A 17,326-nucleotide genomic window follows, 5' to 3' on the forward strand; every position below is an offset into this window, starting at 1 on the left:
GGTGTTAGTTAGCACAGGTGTACAGTAGAGGAGGTGGTCCTCTGTATGCTGAGTGTCCTGTGGACATGTGCCATTGCTGCAAGCCTGCTCGAGACACTGACACCATACCAAATAAGGAGAAAACTTAGAATAGGAAAAAAAGAGAAATGTGACGTTACTACATACATATAAGGTTCGTTTACCTGTGGAAATGAGTAATTTAGAGAAGAATTTATTTTGTTTTGGTGGAATATGTAGTATTTCAAGCCACAGTTTTCTTAAGTTAAAGTCAGTAATCTGTTGAGGTTTTTTTATTACAATTGTGAAGATTGTTTCATAGCCTTAAGATATAGACATGGTCTGAAACACACAATGTAGACAACAGGATTTTCATAATGGATCAACGTAATGTGTTTCTAATTCTAAACAATATAATGAACAATGATGACTTCTAAGGGTTCCTTTCAGTCTGAAATTGCCTGGTGCCGTGGGAAGCCCAGGTGGTACTGCTGCAGCCACACCTCAGGGAGGTCACTGCTCCTGCTGTGGTCAGCAGTCAGCTGGCTTCTGCCTGGCTCCTGCTCTCAGCCTGTTGCCGTGGTGAGGGGAGGGTCTCACATCCATCCCTTTCCACTCTTCAACCATTGGTCCTCTCTGCCGCCAGCCATATTTCTTAACCGTGATTGGGTAGAGACCACAGGTGCTCTGAGGGTTGTTTAGAGGCCAGTTAGCTGAAATGATAGTAAATGAAGGGGACTTGGGCACTGTAAGGTATCCATATTGTCTGTGCTAACAGCAGAATTATTTTCAATGTTCATTGTCACTTGCTGGATTATAACACTATAATCTCCGTTCCCATCATTGTGGTCAACTCTCTTTGAGGAGGCAGTTCTTCCCCGGTCATGTTTTGAGTGCCTTCCAACCTGAGAGGCTCATCTTCTGGCATGATATCTGGCAATATTCTTGTGCTTTTCATCATGTATCAATATTCAGTATTCTGATACAATCTGACAGTGTCCTACTGCTATTCATAAGCTTTTCAGTGACTAAATATTTGCAGCTATTCCGTCTCTCCTTCCTAGTCTCTCTCTGTCTGGAAGCTCATTTGAAACCTGTCCACCATGGTGACCGTGCTCTTATTTAAAGTACTCGTGGTACAGCTTCTAGAATCACAGCGGCACACAAGCCGTCACAGTATGACAGACTGACAAGACTCAGGAGTAGTTGTCAAAGGAGATCATTAGAAAGTAGCATTGTTGCTTAGATAAGAATATCTAATCTAATTTACAGGAAGTCAAAAGTCAATGAAAAGAAAAATACTTTTGCATCTCAGCACAGGCGGGGGGGCTCAGTCCCAGGCTGTTTATATCCAAAGGCGCTGACCTTTGAAAAGCTTCAGGTATTGTGAAGGGTCTGTCAGAAGGGGTGCAGGGGAGCCTCGGAGATGAGCCATGGGTCAGCCTAGGCCATCTGCAGGTGTCCTTTTTCAGTTCTGGGGTCCCCCCCAACTCCACAGTCGGTAATGGTTCTGTGGTCTCCCACCCAGTGCACAGTACTGGTTCTGTGGTCCCTCTTGTTGTTAGGTACCATCGAGTTGGTTCTGATATAGCAGCCCCATGCACAACTGAAGGAGATACTTTCTGGATCTGCACCATCCTCACAATTGTTGGTAAATTGAGCCCATTGCTGCTGCCACTGTGCCAGTCCATCTTATTGGGGGTCTTCCTCTTTTGGGCAGACCTTCCACTTCACCAAACATGATGCCCTTGTCCAGGGACTGGTCCCTCTGGAGAATCTAGCTGTCCTCCTTCTCCCAGTAACAGACTTGTTTGTTCTTCTGACAATGGTTAATACTCTCAATATTGTTCTCTAACATCAGACCTCAGATGCATCGATTCTTCTACAGGCTTTCTTTAGCGTTGTTCAACTTTCACAAGCTGTGTTTATAGCTTAGGTGAGACACACCTTAGCTCTCAAATTCGTATTTTTGCTCTTGAGCACTTCAAAGAGGTCTTGTACAACAGATTTGCAGTGTGTCGTTTGCTTTCATGGCCACACAGGCTTGCCTGAATAAGGAGAGTGGACGTACCCGTGTGTGCTGCCTGTGTGTGTCATCTTGAGTGTGCCTGTGTGTACCTGTGTGCTGCCTGAGTGTGCACTTACCTGACCTTGCAGAATGAATACAGAGACGGAGGCTAGAGCTCCTGCCCTGGTGACAAGTGTCCGCATAGCCGGTGTGCCTTCTTGGGGTTACAGATCCTGCACAAGGAGGCATTTCCTCTCCACTGGAGTCATGGCAGTACCACTTCCTACCATGACCCCGTACTTGTGAAATGACAGGACCTTAGCTACCTGCAGGGTGCCCTGTTTAAGGACCCTGATGGCCAGGGTGCATTTTCAGCTCCTCACTTCAGTCTGGGACCATTTCAGCTTTCTCCGTGTGAGCCAGATGATGTTGTCTTGAGAGCACCACTTCCTTTGAGCACTAGTTATATGGGGTTGTTTTTGTGTCCAGGTGTTGAGACCATGCAGGAGTGAGTGTATAAGGAAGCTGCTGCCCTCGGCTGATACAAAGAATGAATTCGTTACAGAGTTACGTATTGCAAGCCATTTAAGCCCAAATACGGGTATTTTATGTGTCTAGTTATTTCTGTAGAAGGAATCTTGTCAAAGTGAGCTGCCGTTTGCCTTTTGTCTGCTGTGAGGATGAATGATGCCTGTGTTCTTGTTCACCTGGAACATGGACAGGTGAACTGCTGGCCTCCTCTCCCAGAACATAGTCTTCCGGGAATCTGGGTGCTCCTTCCCCTCCTCCCTGGCCCTTTGGCGGTGTTATCATACTTCATTCTGGAGCAGAGGCCTTCGGGGACCCACCTAGAAGGGATACCCTTACTTCTTGGTGCTTTCCCCACTTCCTGGCCCTCTTCCAGCCACAGCAGTCGTTCGTTGACGAGGCTGCCTCGTTTCAGTGCAGCCGCTCATGGAAAGTGCCGTCTTCTAGTGCGGCGTTGTGCAGTGTTCAACCAAACTTCAAACCTGTTGACTATTTTGCCCTAAGACAACTCACTAATTACTAGAATTTTAGCTCTTTTCATTTAAGGCATGCTTTTCGTCATTATGTGCCGTGCTTGTTTATAACGGCTAATATGTGTGATTACATTTAAAATAAGTGTGTTCTAAGTGCCTGGACAGCATTCTGATATTAGCGTTGTGACCCAGCAGTTGTCTTCTGATAGCTGAGTAATTAATTTGTTTCTCGGAGCTTCTGAATCTGATGGGTGCCTAACACAAGGGCTTCCTGGTGGGGGTCTGCTGGCTTCCAGTGACCCTTCATCACCATCTGGTACAAATTTCGCGTACTGCTGTTGTCTGGCACTAATTGCTGTCACCTGTTGGTGGCAGTGGCAGGCATACCACTCCATGTGATCTCCAGATCCCCTGACCACGTCCTCCTCGGTGGGCTGCAGGGCTTTCTGCAGTAGAAGCATTGTGCGGCAGTTTGTGTCTCAGCACCAAACGTAGGAAAGACTGGTCGTTCTGTGACCGTTTCCCGCATTCGGTGCGCTTGCTCATTTGTCGTCGTGGTCCTATTCAGGCTGCAGGCTCGTTTCCCCGCGTTTTCCAGAAGACTCGCTGATCCTCTCTGTGAGCCGAGGCCCTTGCCTACAGCACCATATTATATTAATGTATTTTACTTGTAATTTAGGGAAGATGCTTATTTGAAGGCTAAACTGTCCCCCGTGGCACTGCACAGCTGATAGTCGTGAACTAGAAAGATGTGTATATCAAACAGTTTACAGAATGAAGCCAGCTGTGTTTCCCTACGTTCTGTGGCTTCCTGACATGCATCATTAAACCTTATTAGCTGCTTCCTTTTACAAAGATTCTTGTAGTCTTCAACATTGCATATTAACATTTTCTGCCCCTCCAACTGGAAATTATTTGCTTTATTGTAGAGTGTCAACTTGCTCTAGTTTCTGATGCGTTCTAATTGGTACTTTAGAGTATAATCATCGTGAAATACCACTCCATGCATTTCTTTATTTGGAAATTAATACAGACCTTTTCACTTTCTCTGTCAATCTGGACAACTTTTCGCACAATTCCCAACTCTTGGGATTGCTTACAAGCCATTAAGTATGAAACGGCTCATAAAGTGTCTTTGCAGACATTGAATACCACAGAAAATTGAAGAGGGTTTAAAATAGTGGTACATTTTGCCAAGATATCAGTAATAAAGCTTTTAAGTAGACATATTTTTAAATAACAAAAGGGTGATTAAGCAAGATTAAAAGTTTATTTAACCATATTACCCATATCATTTAAAATTTCAGCAAATCCACTAAATCTCATTTTCTTTATAAAGCCAAAAAAAAAAATGTGCATTATGAGAACCAGAGATTGCTAGCGTTAAGCTGATACAGTGCCTGCCCTTGGTCCTTCTTCTGCCTATCAGCCTTTCTACCCTGTTGTTGTTGTTGTTAAGTGCGGTCGAATCGGTTCCGACCCACAGCGACCCTGTATAGGGTTTCCGAGGAGCAGCTGGTGAGCTTGAACCACCAACATCGCAGTTCAAATGGCTTTGCAGTCTGGTGCATTAACCCACAGCGCCACACCAGGACATTCTATCCTGCTGCCTTAGAAATGAAAAGGTTTCCCTGTGATAATGTTGTGTGTGTGTGTGTGTGTGTGTGTGTGTGTATGTGATTTGCTTTTGATGTGTGGCCCATTAGGCTGATGTATAGGAGGTCCAGAGAAGGTTACTGAGGCTGGTCAGTCTGTCCCAGATGATTGTAGTTCTCCATGTTCTTAAGCATTGCTGAGTTTTCGGTATCTCCTCACGTGTTTTTACGTAGATGGGTCATGCGTTTAATTATGTGGGCATTTGATGCCAAAGCAGTGGCATAGTGATCGTTTTCTGACCCCAATAAACATCTAGGTCATCCGTCTCGTCATGGCTGCTAAGGATTCGATTTGCAATAGTGTGGCGTGGCTGTCCAAGCTGTGTCTTGGAAGTGCCGGAATTCTGAGGAAGGGTAGCGCCCTTGAGGCTGGCAATTCTGCGTAATCACACTGGGCACCACGGACCAGGCCCTGTGTGCTCAAGTTCAGCTTCCTGGCACGATTCATCCTGAAAGGCGCCTACTGACCGTGAAGACCCCACCAGCCTGCTTGACTGAGCACCCGCAGAAGCGCAGTCAGGGTGAAGGACTGAGAATCCGTTGCTTAGGTCTGGCCTGGCATTCGCAGTAGTCCTGTGAAACCTGGACTCTATTAGGTTGCGAAACTGGAACTGGTCTTGTATAGTGAACGCTCTGCACAAGCCACGAAATGGAGTGTCTCTCGGAGTGGCAGGGAGGAGTGCGGGTGGTAACTCATCACCTGCAGGCCTGACTGGCTGGTACATTTGCGGGGCCTTAGTACCAAGACCCTCGAGGACTGGACACTCAAGGGTCTGCTGTCAACTTGATGACTTTGATGACCAAGAAAAATGTGGCCGTTCCTTCCTATAAAACGGTATAAACAGGATGAGGAGACAGGTGGGGAGATGCGTCCCAAACCCCATACAGTTCTTTATCAGCGTTCTCCTGACAACGTCTCAGCAGACTCCCCCAAGTGCCCGCTGATGGGGATGGCTAACCACGAGATCGGTGGTTCAAACCCCACAGGTTCTCCTCAGAAACTCTGTATGGGCTCACTGTGAGTTGGAACTGACTCAGTGGCATTTTATAACCATAACAACACGGGCCAACTTTGTTCCCTGGTGATGCAAGCACCCTGCATTCGGCTGCTAATAGGAAGGTACATGGTTGGAAGTCCCCCAGCAGTACCACAGAAGAAAGACCTGGCAACTTGCTTCTGTAAAGATGACAGCTTAGGAAGCCTTGCAGAGCAGCTCTTTGTCAGGACACTCCATAGCAACGGGTTGGGTATTTTCTATTTTTATAGTCCAATTGCTCCAAGCCACTTGGAGGAGTAATACTTTTAAAAAGGTGTGAGACATCATCATTGACAGAGGTTGTGGGCACCTGAGGACACACTGCAGGGGTGCCTGACCCAGTACCGGGTTCCTTCGTCTCAGTGCTGTGCATGCGTCAGCCACTTCAAAGACAAGGTTGTTTCCTAGCTAACTAAGAGTGCATTCGGAGTCCTGGTGTGGCGCTGTGCGTTCATGCGCTGGACTGCAAGGTTGGTTTGAACCACGAGGTCAGCAGTTCAAGCTCACCAGCTGCTCCTTGGAAACCGTATACAGGCTCGCTGTGAGTCAGAATAACAATAGTCCATGCTATAGGTGATATTGAAGTTGATCCTGGAAGGGTTTAAAGAGGGCTGCTGAAAAGATGGCCGGATAGCTAAAACACAGTTACACAAACAACACATAAATGCCAAGACAAACAAACTGCTGAATCATTGAGGTGCTGTAGGAGAAGCACTGCAAGGTTGGTGGTTCAAACTCGCCAGTCGATCCTCAGAAACTCTATGCAGGGTCGCTGTGAGTCAGAAATGACTCAGCAGTACTTAACAACAAACGAAAACAGTATCTTCAGTATGGATCGGTGCTGACTACGGATCTCAAGAACTTCTAATGAAGCCATGCCCTCATCCCCCCACCCCTGTGCCTGCCCTTCCTCACTGCCATGTCTCGGCTGAAGTACAAGACTCGTGATGAGGTCCTAGCTTTTACAGCAAAAGCCTGTGGTGTCTCTCTTCCTCCCTGTGCTCCTAGGGAAAAAACTTCCAGAACGTAGGGTCTCTGCTGGCCATGCAGAAGGGGAAGCTGCCATCTGGGCTCGTGCGAGCTAGCCTTTAGCCTCTAGTGACAGGCAGGAGTCTGATTGACTCAAGACTTCTCTTAGAAACGATCCGAGAGCAGCTCTGACCGCTACTCCATGAACTCGTGGGCAGCCTGTTGAGATATTAAGGATTATACAACAGGTCAGTACTGCTTGTAAAACATCTGTTAGAATAAGTAGAAAATAAGCTGCTTAGTACAGTAAAGTGGAAACCCAACATCTGGCTGCAGATCACACTCACATGAGTGATGTTGGATGTCGAGGTAGGTAGCTTAGGTTATTGAAGGAATTCTAAAGTGGTGAGTGGTCTTGGCAAAACCATTTGATAGATTCCTCCGTTGTTAAGACAAAAAAATACAGTAAGTTTAGTAAAGGAGCTTGAAGTCATAATTGAACTCCTTGATGTAACTACAGTGAGTTAGCTGGTAGGTGTAAATGTTGAGAAAAGCTCTAGTACTCTACTGTGGGTTCCTGTTCATACCTGCACAACTTTATTCTAATCATGGCTGTGACCAGTGCTCACAGTAGCACACGTCCTAGTCACGTTGTTGTGAAGTGCCATCGAGTTGGTTCCAACTCCTAACAACCCCCAGTATAAAACTTCTAAGGAGTGACAAGTGAGCTTGAACCTCTGACTTTGTGGTTCAAACCAACCTTGTAGTCAGCGCATTAACTAACTAACCCACAGAGCCACATCAGGACTCCTAATCACTATGCTAGGGTGCCGTAAAAAAATAATCAAACCACAGCCGTGACTTCCTAGGGGACCTGCGGGGCCAGTAAGTCAGCTCAGAAGGTTACTTAACGGTGACTGTTTTGGGGTCATCTTGATGGATTGTCTCCAAGGGCACAGGACAGTTATGAGGAAGTTTAAAAACTATGAAGACTGCACTGAAGAGATAGAAGCCAGGAGTTTCTTTTTCTATCATGACAGTGTACCTGCTCATACTGGGAGAATCTCGCTGGGAACCCCATCCTCTCACAACCCTGATCACAAGAACATTGAAAAGAAACGCAATTTGAGTTGAGGTTTCAAACGAAATGTGTGGGGAAGAGTTAAGTCATCCCGGACTCCTAGTGACCCTGTGTAGGGCTTCTGAGTCTGAATCTTTGCAGGCTAGAAAGCCACATCTTTCTCCATCTGACCGGCTGGTGAGCTCAAACCACCGAGCTTGTGGCTCAGGGCAGGGTTACAGAGGTGGAAACATCGCCTTCAGAAGTTGTGGAGACCTAGGGCGAGGCCACGTTGAGAAACAGCAGCTTCACGTGTTAATATTTTTATTTAATAAAGGTTTCTCGGGTTTTGTAGCAATGCTTTTTGACTTACCCTTGTACTTATATGCTAATGATTTATGTCAGTCTTTAAGTATGATTCCATATGTCAAGGTAGATTTTTATTCATCCCAGGAATCCCCCTTACAGACAATCCAGCATGGTATAGTCCATAACTGCTGACAAGTATTTCGGGTGACTGTCTGCTAGAGAATGAAGAGTACTGGTTGGTTGGATTAGAGGTGGACAGTCTGTTCTCACTAGAGCGCTGTTCAGAACTGCTAAAGAGGAAGCCAAGTGTCGGGCATGAGCCCCCTCTGCTGGCCAAGGCCCAGCATGTTGGCTTCCCAACGTCTCCCCCACACTTCTAAACCCCTGTGGCTGACCTTGCACAGGCTGCCTCCTGGAGTCTTGGAAAAGGAATGAGTATTATTTCCACCTCATCGTGGTCCTTGTTCTGAAATACTACTGTAAAATAAGATCAGGGATCGTGACAGACAGTTGATGACTTTTTTTCTCATCTAGCATTGAATCTTAATGGCAGTTTTTGTACATAGAGTTTAAATTGAATTTCCAAATAGTTTTTAGATTATTTTGTGTATTTTCAAATGCAGGCAATCCCGGGGTTAGACAAAGCAATCCTGTAAAGCCTGTTTTATTAAAAATTCAATGTATAAACAAGGGCTCATAAAAACAGAAGGTGTGCTGCGCTGTGCTGTGCGTCAGCTTACCATCATTACGTCTGTATTGATACATTGACAATGTGTTAGCATTTATTGAAGGGTTTCTTTCATGTCTTCAGTGCATAGAAAGGTGCATCACATACTGTTTACTCAGAGCCAGTGACTGATTGATGTTAGATACTGACCAGACTCAACTCGTCTGACCTACCGGTAAATTCAACTTAAAAAACAGACATGAAATGCAACTTGTGTGTAATCAGGGGACTGTGTTTTTTTTGTTTGTTTGTTTCAAATGTGGGTTTGGTATGTTATGAATTAAGAATATTTGAAATAATTTGTAATAATTATTCAAAACAAAATATTTTAACCGACCTCTTATTTAGGAGTCTTGGGGTGGTACTTTGGGGTAATGCATCAGACTGCAAAGTCATTTAGACTGGAAGGTCGGTGGTTCAAGCTCACCATCTGCTCCTTGGAAACCCTATACAGGGTCACTATGGGTCAGAATCAACTCAACGGCACTCAACAACAACAACCTCTTATTTATGGCTTACCACTTACTTTATTAAGCCACTGTATTGCTTCAAATCTGTTAACTTGAGATATTAATTATCCTTTAATAAAGATTGCAATACAACTACCAAGTGGGCCCCAGGTGGGAGCTGACACGACACAATTGTACTGCTTCAGAGTGCAAAGTAGCATGGTTTCTGCCAAAGCAGACGTGAACTGTGAGCCTGTGCATGTTTGTAGGGCGTGCCACTCTCTGGCATGATAGTATGCATCTGTAAAATCTTAGTACAGATGACAGGCTAAGCCCCACAGGAGTGTTTCCGGGGTTCAGCTCAGCAATTGAGAGTGTACCCCATTCTGTGCTCCTGACTGCCCCCTTGAGACGGGTGATCAGCTGACAGTGGTCCCATGGGTGGGATCCTGAGAGAACACTGGCCTCGCTCATCTCCTCACAGTTGTCTTGAGGGCACTTCACTTTCTTGTTGAGGGCTGAAGCTTGCTTTCAGAGTCACTTGTTAGCTGATATACAAAATGTACTAATAAGTTGTTTTGTTTTTAAATGTTTAACATTCAAGGGCAAACATCCCTTTTAATAAAGTACCTGGTACAGTGACACCTCATGTAATCAAGTGTCTGGTATAGGACCATCCTGTGTAGTGGACCACGGTTACAGTCTTACCCCATGTCACAGAATACCTGGGATGGCACCACCCTGTAGAGTAGAGTACAGTTACAGAATACCGAGTACATTAGCACCCATACAGTACCTGGTACAGCACCATCCTAGGTAACAGAGTGTCCACCACAGTGCCAGCTCATGGGATAGCGTACCCAGTACTAGAACACCTCCTGTCATGGGTTACTGGTATAGTGACAGCACACGTAATAGAGTGTCCAGAACAGTGCTAACCAGTACAGCACCATTCCATGTAGAAGAGTGTTCCAGTAAGAGAGTAGCACCCTATGTTATAGAATACCCAATACAGTAACACCCTTGTAAGGGAGTCCCCAATATCGTAGTAATAGCACATGTAATAGAATACCCAGTGTAGTAACACCCCACGTAACTGAGTATCCAGTACACTCCATCACATGTCAGAGTGTCGCCAAGTGGCATACTAGGCAGTAGAGTATCCAGTGTAGTAACAAATACTCCATGTAATGTCATACCCAGTGCAGTAACATCTCAGGACATAGAGTACCTGGTACTGTAACATTCTGGGTACTAGAGTACGTAGTATAGTGACATCCCGTGTAATAGTGTCTAGTACTGTGACATCCCGTGTAATCGAGCCCCCAGAGCAGTGACATCCCGTGTGATACTGTGACATCCCGTGTGATACTGTGACATCCCTGGCACAGTAGAATGTGCTGTCGTTGAATACTTAGTACCGTGACACCCAGTCGAGTGCTAAGAGCAGCCAGTGTTATCACAGCCTTTCAGTAACGTGTCCAGCACAGAGACAGCCTGTGTAATGAGAGGCCCCCATACTGGATGGAGTACCCGGTATGCCAGTACCTTATGTAACAGAGTGTCCAGCACAGTAAAATCCAATGTAATAGAATACCCCAGTGCAGCAGCGTCCCAGGAAATAGGGTACACAGAACAAGAACACCTTAGGTAATTGAGTAAATGGTACAGTAACATGCTAGGGAGTAGTGTTTCCAATACAGTGACATCCACGTAATAAAGAGTACCAGGTATAGCAAAAGCACGTGTAACAGAATACCGAGTACAGTAGCATTCTATGTAATAGTGCCCAGTACCCTAGCTTCCCATGTAGTAGAGTTCCTAGTGAGTAGCATTCCATGGAATAGAGCATCCAGTACTGTAACATATAAGCTAGTAGAGTGCCCAGCACAATGCCATCCCATGTAACAGAGCGCCCAGTACAGGGACATCTGCTGTAGTATAGAGTGTCCGGTACAGGGGCATCCCGTGTAATAGAGTGCCCGGTACAGGGGCATACTAGGTAATGAACGTGTCCAGTGCAGTAATATCCAATGGTGGAGCCTATGTAATGGAATGTCTTATACAGTAACATTCTATGCAGTGGGATAGCTCATGTAATAACATCTTCTGTAATACTAATCCCGGTACAGTGACATTCCAACTAATAGAGTGTCCATTAAGTGAGTGACACTGTATGTAATAGACTAGCCAGCCCAGTGACATTGGGGCATTAGAGTGTCCAGGACAGTAATATTCCTTATGTCCGATACAGTAACGTCCCATGGACTAGAGCATCGCATGCACTGCAGTCTTCAGGATTGTGACAGCCTTGCTGTTAGAGTTCTCTTACAGTGACGCTCTAGGTAGGCGAGTGTCTTGTACAGAAACACCCTGTGGGACAGAGTAACAATACAGTGGCCAAGGAAGAAACCTGAGAGAAATGCTGACTTTACAATGTTCTTGTTGAGTCTGCTCCAACTCCTGCTCTCTGCAGGCTTTCCCAGGATCACAATGCTGCGGTCATTGTTGTTAAGTTCTGTCAGATCTGACCCCTAGAGACCCTGTATAGGGTGTCCAAGAAGTGGCTGGTGGGTTTGAACTACCAACTTCATAACTGGCAGTCCAGTGCTTACCCTGTAGCTCTAACCAGGACTCTGTCACCAAGCCCTGTTGGTTGATACGTAAAACTGTTGACAATGAAATATTTCCTCAGCGTCATCCCTCAGGAGCTTAAACCTGCATTGTCTCAACTCTGATAGATTGAAGTTTTGAAAATGAAGGTGATCTTGTCACCCTAACACCGCTTGGGGAATGCTGAGAGCTCAGCCTGCAGCCAGCAGCGCAGTGTAGCTCATAGAAACTCTCCTGTTCACAGTGTCGGAGGTTGTATGGCTCAGATCCCTCTTAGGACATGGCCAGCCTACGTCTGCTCAAGGCTTGGCGATTCATATTCAAAAGTGAAAGGATCGATTAACCTGAGAAGGGAGAAGTTTCACAGCGGCACTCCCTAATGGAAGACGGTATTGCACTGAGACTGGGGAAGAGCTCATCTTACTGTATAAACTTCACGTATTTGAAACACAGAAAAGCAATGTCTGTCTGGTACCATCAGGTTTCATTACAAGTCGAAAATATAGGCCTGACTTGTTTCAGATGTTTCAAAGGTGCTTTTATAGGAATTAAAATTAGCCAAATGCAGCCGTAGATCCATTTTGTAGTCAGAATTCAAATTCCGGATGTTAGCAGGGGATCTCACTTGAGACTCGTTTTTGCTGCTGAAAGAGAACACCCACTTCCACAATGGTGAGTTTCCATGTAGAAAGGTGCTCGTGTCAGGACTGTGGGCTTGAGTCGATGAGCTGTTTGATTGAGGCTTTTCTGGGTTTTTTAAAAGTCGTGGCGTATTTACAGAGAAATACAGGGCACCTTAAAGTCCTGTTGAGACTTTAGAGTTTGGGTTTTGTTATTGTAAAATATTTCTGTGTCACAGATAGGAAGTATGGGTTTAGAAAGAATGGCAGCAGTGCTTTGGTGTCCCCAGTGTCCGTCCCAGCTAATGACGTGATGAGCCATTAGGCCGCAGGTTGGATCCTTGGATCTGGTTTCTGTAACATCATCCTTTGTTCCAGTTTGGTGTGTGCGTCGATCCCCTAGGAGCTGACTCTCGGGAAGGGGCGTTTTAACTTTGGAAGCACATGGGTATGGTACTGTGTTAGGAAGATAAGATCTTGTTTTCATTCATTCGTTCACTCATTAAAAAAAAACCAAACCAAAACACTCAACACCACAAAAACCTGACTGATCTTTTCTTGATTAAGCAGGAGAATACCTTATGTACCCTTTATTGTTGGTATAAACCATTATTTCGCTGAGAACCATTAGCTATTTAAAACTTGGTACATAAATTAAAGCGGAGCTAAATGGGTCTGTGATTGGTGCCATTAGTAGCATTTTAGATTATTCGGGCAATTATTGTGTTCATTATCCAAGAACAACCCCTTTGCAGAACTATTGTGGTTGTCTTAGACATTATGCACACATTTTCCCTGGAGATTAAAATTTCCAGTAGCGTATTTAATTTTGTTATCACAGTTGTTTCCAATAAAATAAATATTATGACAAGTAGCAGAAAATGTACTTTACTAATATGGGAAATTACAATAACTGTTGACTGCTTGCTAGTAGACATAGTGTACCTTTCCACATCAGTCATCACCATGGCAGGTGATTGCGCATTAACTGGGGGGCGGGGGCAGGGAGAGGGAGGTACCTGGTCTGGGCCAGGTGGGTAAGAAGGTGTTTGAAGGAAGCAGAGATTCACATTAAAACTAGAACATTAGGAGCTTTCAAAGTGAACTCATGTTTGCATTAAGCAGCTCTAAGGAGCCCAAATTGTACTTGAGATGATAACGGTTGTGGGTGCCCAGAGAAAGGGAGGTGGCAGTGTGTCTGTTGGGTTGCCAGCTCTACAGATGGCAGCTCGCGGGAGAGAGACAAGGCTTCCTGCTCCCGTGAAGATGGAAAGCCTGTGATACCCTGAGTCAGGAACTGCTTGGACGGCACATATCAGCACCAACAAAAGATGGCAGCCGTGTCCCCAGGAGTGATCTCCTAGCCCAGAAAAGGTCACCTGACACTGCAGGGCACAACCCACTAATGAGGATGCCTTTCACTCTGAGAGACTTCCTGTAAATGAAAAGGGAGAGGCACCATTGCTTGGCTTCAGTGGGGTCAGTTCCTTAGTCCAGCAGTCGCTCACCAGGTGGCATTTCTGTGAGGAAACTTCAGACTCACTTCTGACTCTATGTGTCCTGTCGTCACAGGCTCCTGCAGTGACGACTTATGAAGAAATGGAAGGTAGTGGTTATGCATTTTGCAAGACAGTGATTCTTTATTTCAGAAAAACACCCGCTCTGGAAGGGCAGAGTAAATCATTCCTTTCGCTTTGTAATGGGATTTGGATGACTAGAGTATGCACTTTGCATGCATTGATAGTATCTGTGGGTTGAGGTAATTGAGTCTTGTTCCTTGACTGCATGAATAATGACTCCATCTGATCCTTGCCTTTGTCACGGAGGAGCCCGCCTGTAACACAACTTCTACTTCCTTGGCTTAATTTTTCTTCATTTTCATCCAAAAACCCATTTTTCTCAATAATTCAAGCATAAACTATGTAGCAGTTGAAGGAACAGAAATGCAAATTATTTGTCCTAGTTGTGGACCTGCGTGAGACAGTGCTGAGTCAGTGGGTGGTCAGTGCGTTGCTTTGCAGAGGGACCGTGGGCGTGCATGGGCAGCCTGGCTGGTGTGGGCCTGTCCATCCGGAGAGAGGAGAGCTGGCGTGGCTGCCCACCTAGGAGGGACAGAGGTGTGATGCTGTGAACAGGCACACTGGCTGTTATGACCCCGTCTTCATTGTACAGCAGAGCACTTCGTTCAGTGGGTCTCCTGCACCACATGGAGGCTGCAGAGCTCCAGGGCCTGGGGAGGTGGTGGTGTGTTTCTCTGTATTGTCTGGGCCATGAGCGATCCCTCCACACTGAGGTTCAGAGGGCAGCCTGGGGAGGGCAGGGCTGGCAGCATGGTCTCTGAAAGTGTCGCCTGAAAACCACTGCTTCGTACTACTGTGTGGGAATCAGAGTTTACTCTTCATTGTTTCATTACAGTCAAGTTGACAGTACAGATAAACGGATGCTGAGTTTTGTTGAAGGCGTTAGTGTCACAGAGAACATGACAAGCTCTACAGTTTTCAGAAAAGACCAGAGTTCTGATGCTTTCCTCCCAAGGCCTAGTGTGTGCGTAAAGGGCACAAAGGGGTCTCAGGAACATGGTGGTAAAGTGTTTGTCCTTGGATACCTCTGAACACGCGTGTTTCTGAGAGTACATGTGACCCGTGTCCCCGAACACCTGTGTCTGTGAGTGTACGTCACACCGTGTCACTGATCCCACGTCTGTGAGTACACGTGTCACCATGTCACTGAACACCTGTGTTTGTGAGTACATGTGTCACCGTGGCGCTAAACACCCGTGTCTCTGAGTACACGTCACAGTGTCACTGATCACACGTCTCTGAGTACACATGACACCATGTCACTGAACATCCGTGTCTCTGAGTACACGTGTCACTGTGTCAGTGAACACCTGTATCTGGGAGTACATGCAACACTGTATCACCAAACACCTGTGTGAGTACACATGACCCCGTGTCACTGAAGACCTGTGTCTCTGAGTACATGTGTCACCATATCCACTGAACACCCATGTCTATGAGTACACGTGACCCTGTGTATGTCACTAAACATGTATGCCTGAGTACACATGACACCATGTCCCTCTCACATGGAGAGGGACTTTGTAAAGGTGGCTTGAGCTTGAAATTGCAGCCACACACTTCAGAAGAGCTGGAGTCCAGCATACTGGAGCGGACACCTGTGTGGCCACTGGTTCACCTGGTTTCCAGGGCCTGCTGAGAGCGATGCCCTCCCTCCTGCTGAGCCGAGTGCAGTGGTCTCTTCGGTGGGCCAGGAGAGGGCCTGGAGGGTAGAAAGTTTCCCACAAGTGACCACTTACCCTGTGGTGTCTGTCTTCTATAAGAAGAGAAGAGTGGTCTTCCTGATCAAAGGAGGCAGACTTCATAGCTCTATCAGACAGAACCTGTAGTGGGTTGGATGTAGCACACGCTAGGCTAATGTTGCGCCAGACCCAAGAGGGCAGGTCAGGCCCGGGCGCCCAGCTGCCTGCCTGGCTCTGGCGGCTGTCTCCCATGGTGCCCTGGCAGCGTGTTCCACGGCTTCATTTAGAGAAAGCAGCTGAGTGTAAGCAGGGCCGACATCCTGGCCTTGTTGTCTCTGAGGTCATGGTTTCTTACAAACGCTGTCTCCTCTGCAGAGGCTTTCAGGGTGTCCAGTCCTCTGGTAAACTCCACCACCTGCAGGCTGCGTACTCGTTGGAGTACAGCATGGGACAAGGGCTGCTGGGATGCTCTTACTCACTTTGCCTCTCTCCCCCAGGTTGGTCTGCTGGACCTGGAACTCAATCAGCTGACCAAGGCTCTATTCCTGGCTCTGGTGGCCCTCGCAGCTGTGATGGTGACCTTGCAAGGGTTTGTGGGCCCCTGGTACCGCAACCTCTTCCGTTTCCTCCTCCTGTTTTCCTACATCATTCCCATCAGGTAGGCCCAAGAACTGGGAGAAGCAAATGTGTGGGTCCCAGAATGTTGTTTAACAAAGTGACACCTGTGTCCCTCTGTGAATGCACAAGCAGCTGGTCGAACCACTACTTTGTCCGCAGCACTAAATGCGGTGTCAGTGGCTTGGGAGTCTGGATTTCCCTCCAGCTTGCTATGAGCCAGGCACCGCATCTTTGTATGTGCTGCAGCTGAGCAGGGAGGATGCTTGAGTTTAGAGAGTTGACAGCCCAGGGGGCATCTGGTACAGTAGCACACAGTGACCAAAAATGTGGAGTGATGTTGATATTGTTAGGTGCCTTGGAGTCGGTATCAACTCATAGTGACCTTATGCACAACAGAACGCAAACACTGCCCGGTCCTACGCCAACCTCACAATTGTTGCCACGCCTGAACCCATCGATGCTGCCACTTTGCCAATCCATCTCCCTGGGGGCCTTCCTCTTTTTCTCTGACCCTCCACCTTACCAAACATGATATCCTTCTCCGTTGACTGGTCCCTCTTGACAGTGTGTCCAAAGTATGAGAGACGAAGTTTGGCCATCCTGGTCTCCAGGGAGCACTGTGGCTGCATTTCTTCCAACACAGATCTGTTGGTTCTTCTGGCAGCCCATGGTACTTGTAATATTCTCCTCCTAGCACCGTAACTTAAATGCATCAATTCTTTTTATCATCTTTCTTATTCATAAGAGGTTTTTGAAAATACCATGGCTTGAGTCAGGTGCACCTTAGTCCTCAAGCTGACATCTTTGCTCTTCAACACTTTGAGAAGGTCTTATGCAGCAGATTTGCCCAATGCAATACGTCATTTGATGTCTTGGCTGCCGCTTCCGTGAGTATTGATGGTTGATCCGAGAAAAATGAAGTCTTTGACTTTTCTTCTTTGATAAGAGTGTTGTTTATTGGTCCAGTGGTGAGGATTTTTGTTTTCTTTACATTGAGATGC

General features: G+C 46.4%; 1 protein-coding gene across 1 annotated transcript in view; it reads left to right on the forward strand.

Moving 5' to 3' along the window:
* Positions 1-17,326, forward strand: part of ATP9B (ATPase, class II, type 9B) — a 255,515-nt gene that overhangs the window by 144,016 nt on the left and 94,173 nt on the right. The window contains exon 12 of the mRNA XM_006875888.1: positions 16,205-16,365. Coding sequence (XP_006875950.1) covers positions 16,205-16,365 — 161 coding nt within the window. The remainder of the gene's footprint in view (positions 1-16,204; positions 16,366-17,326) is intronic.

This window comes from Chrysochloris asiatica, unplaced genomic scaffold, assembly GCF_000296735.1.
Source record: "Chrysochloris asiatica unplaced genomic scaffold, ChrAsi1.0 scaffold00345, whole genome shotgun sequence".
Lineage (NCBI taxonomy): Eukaryota > Metazoa > Chordata > Mammalia > Afrosoricida > Chrysochloridae > Chrysochloris > Chrysochloris asiatica.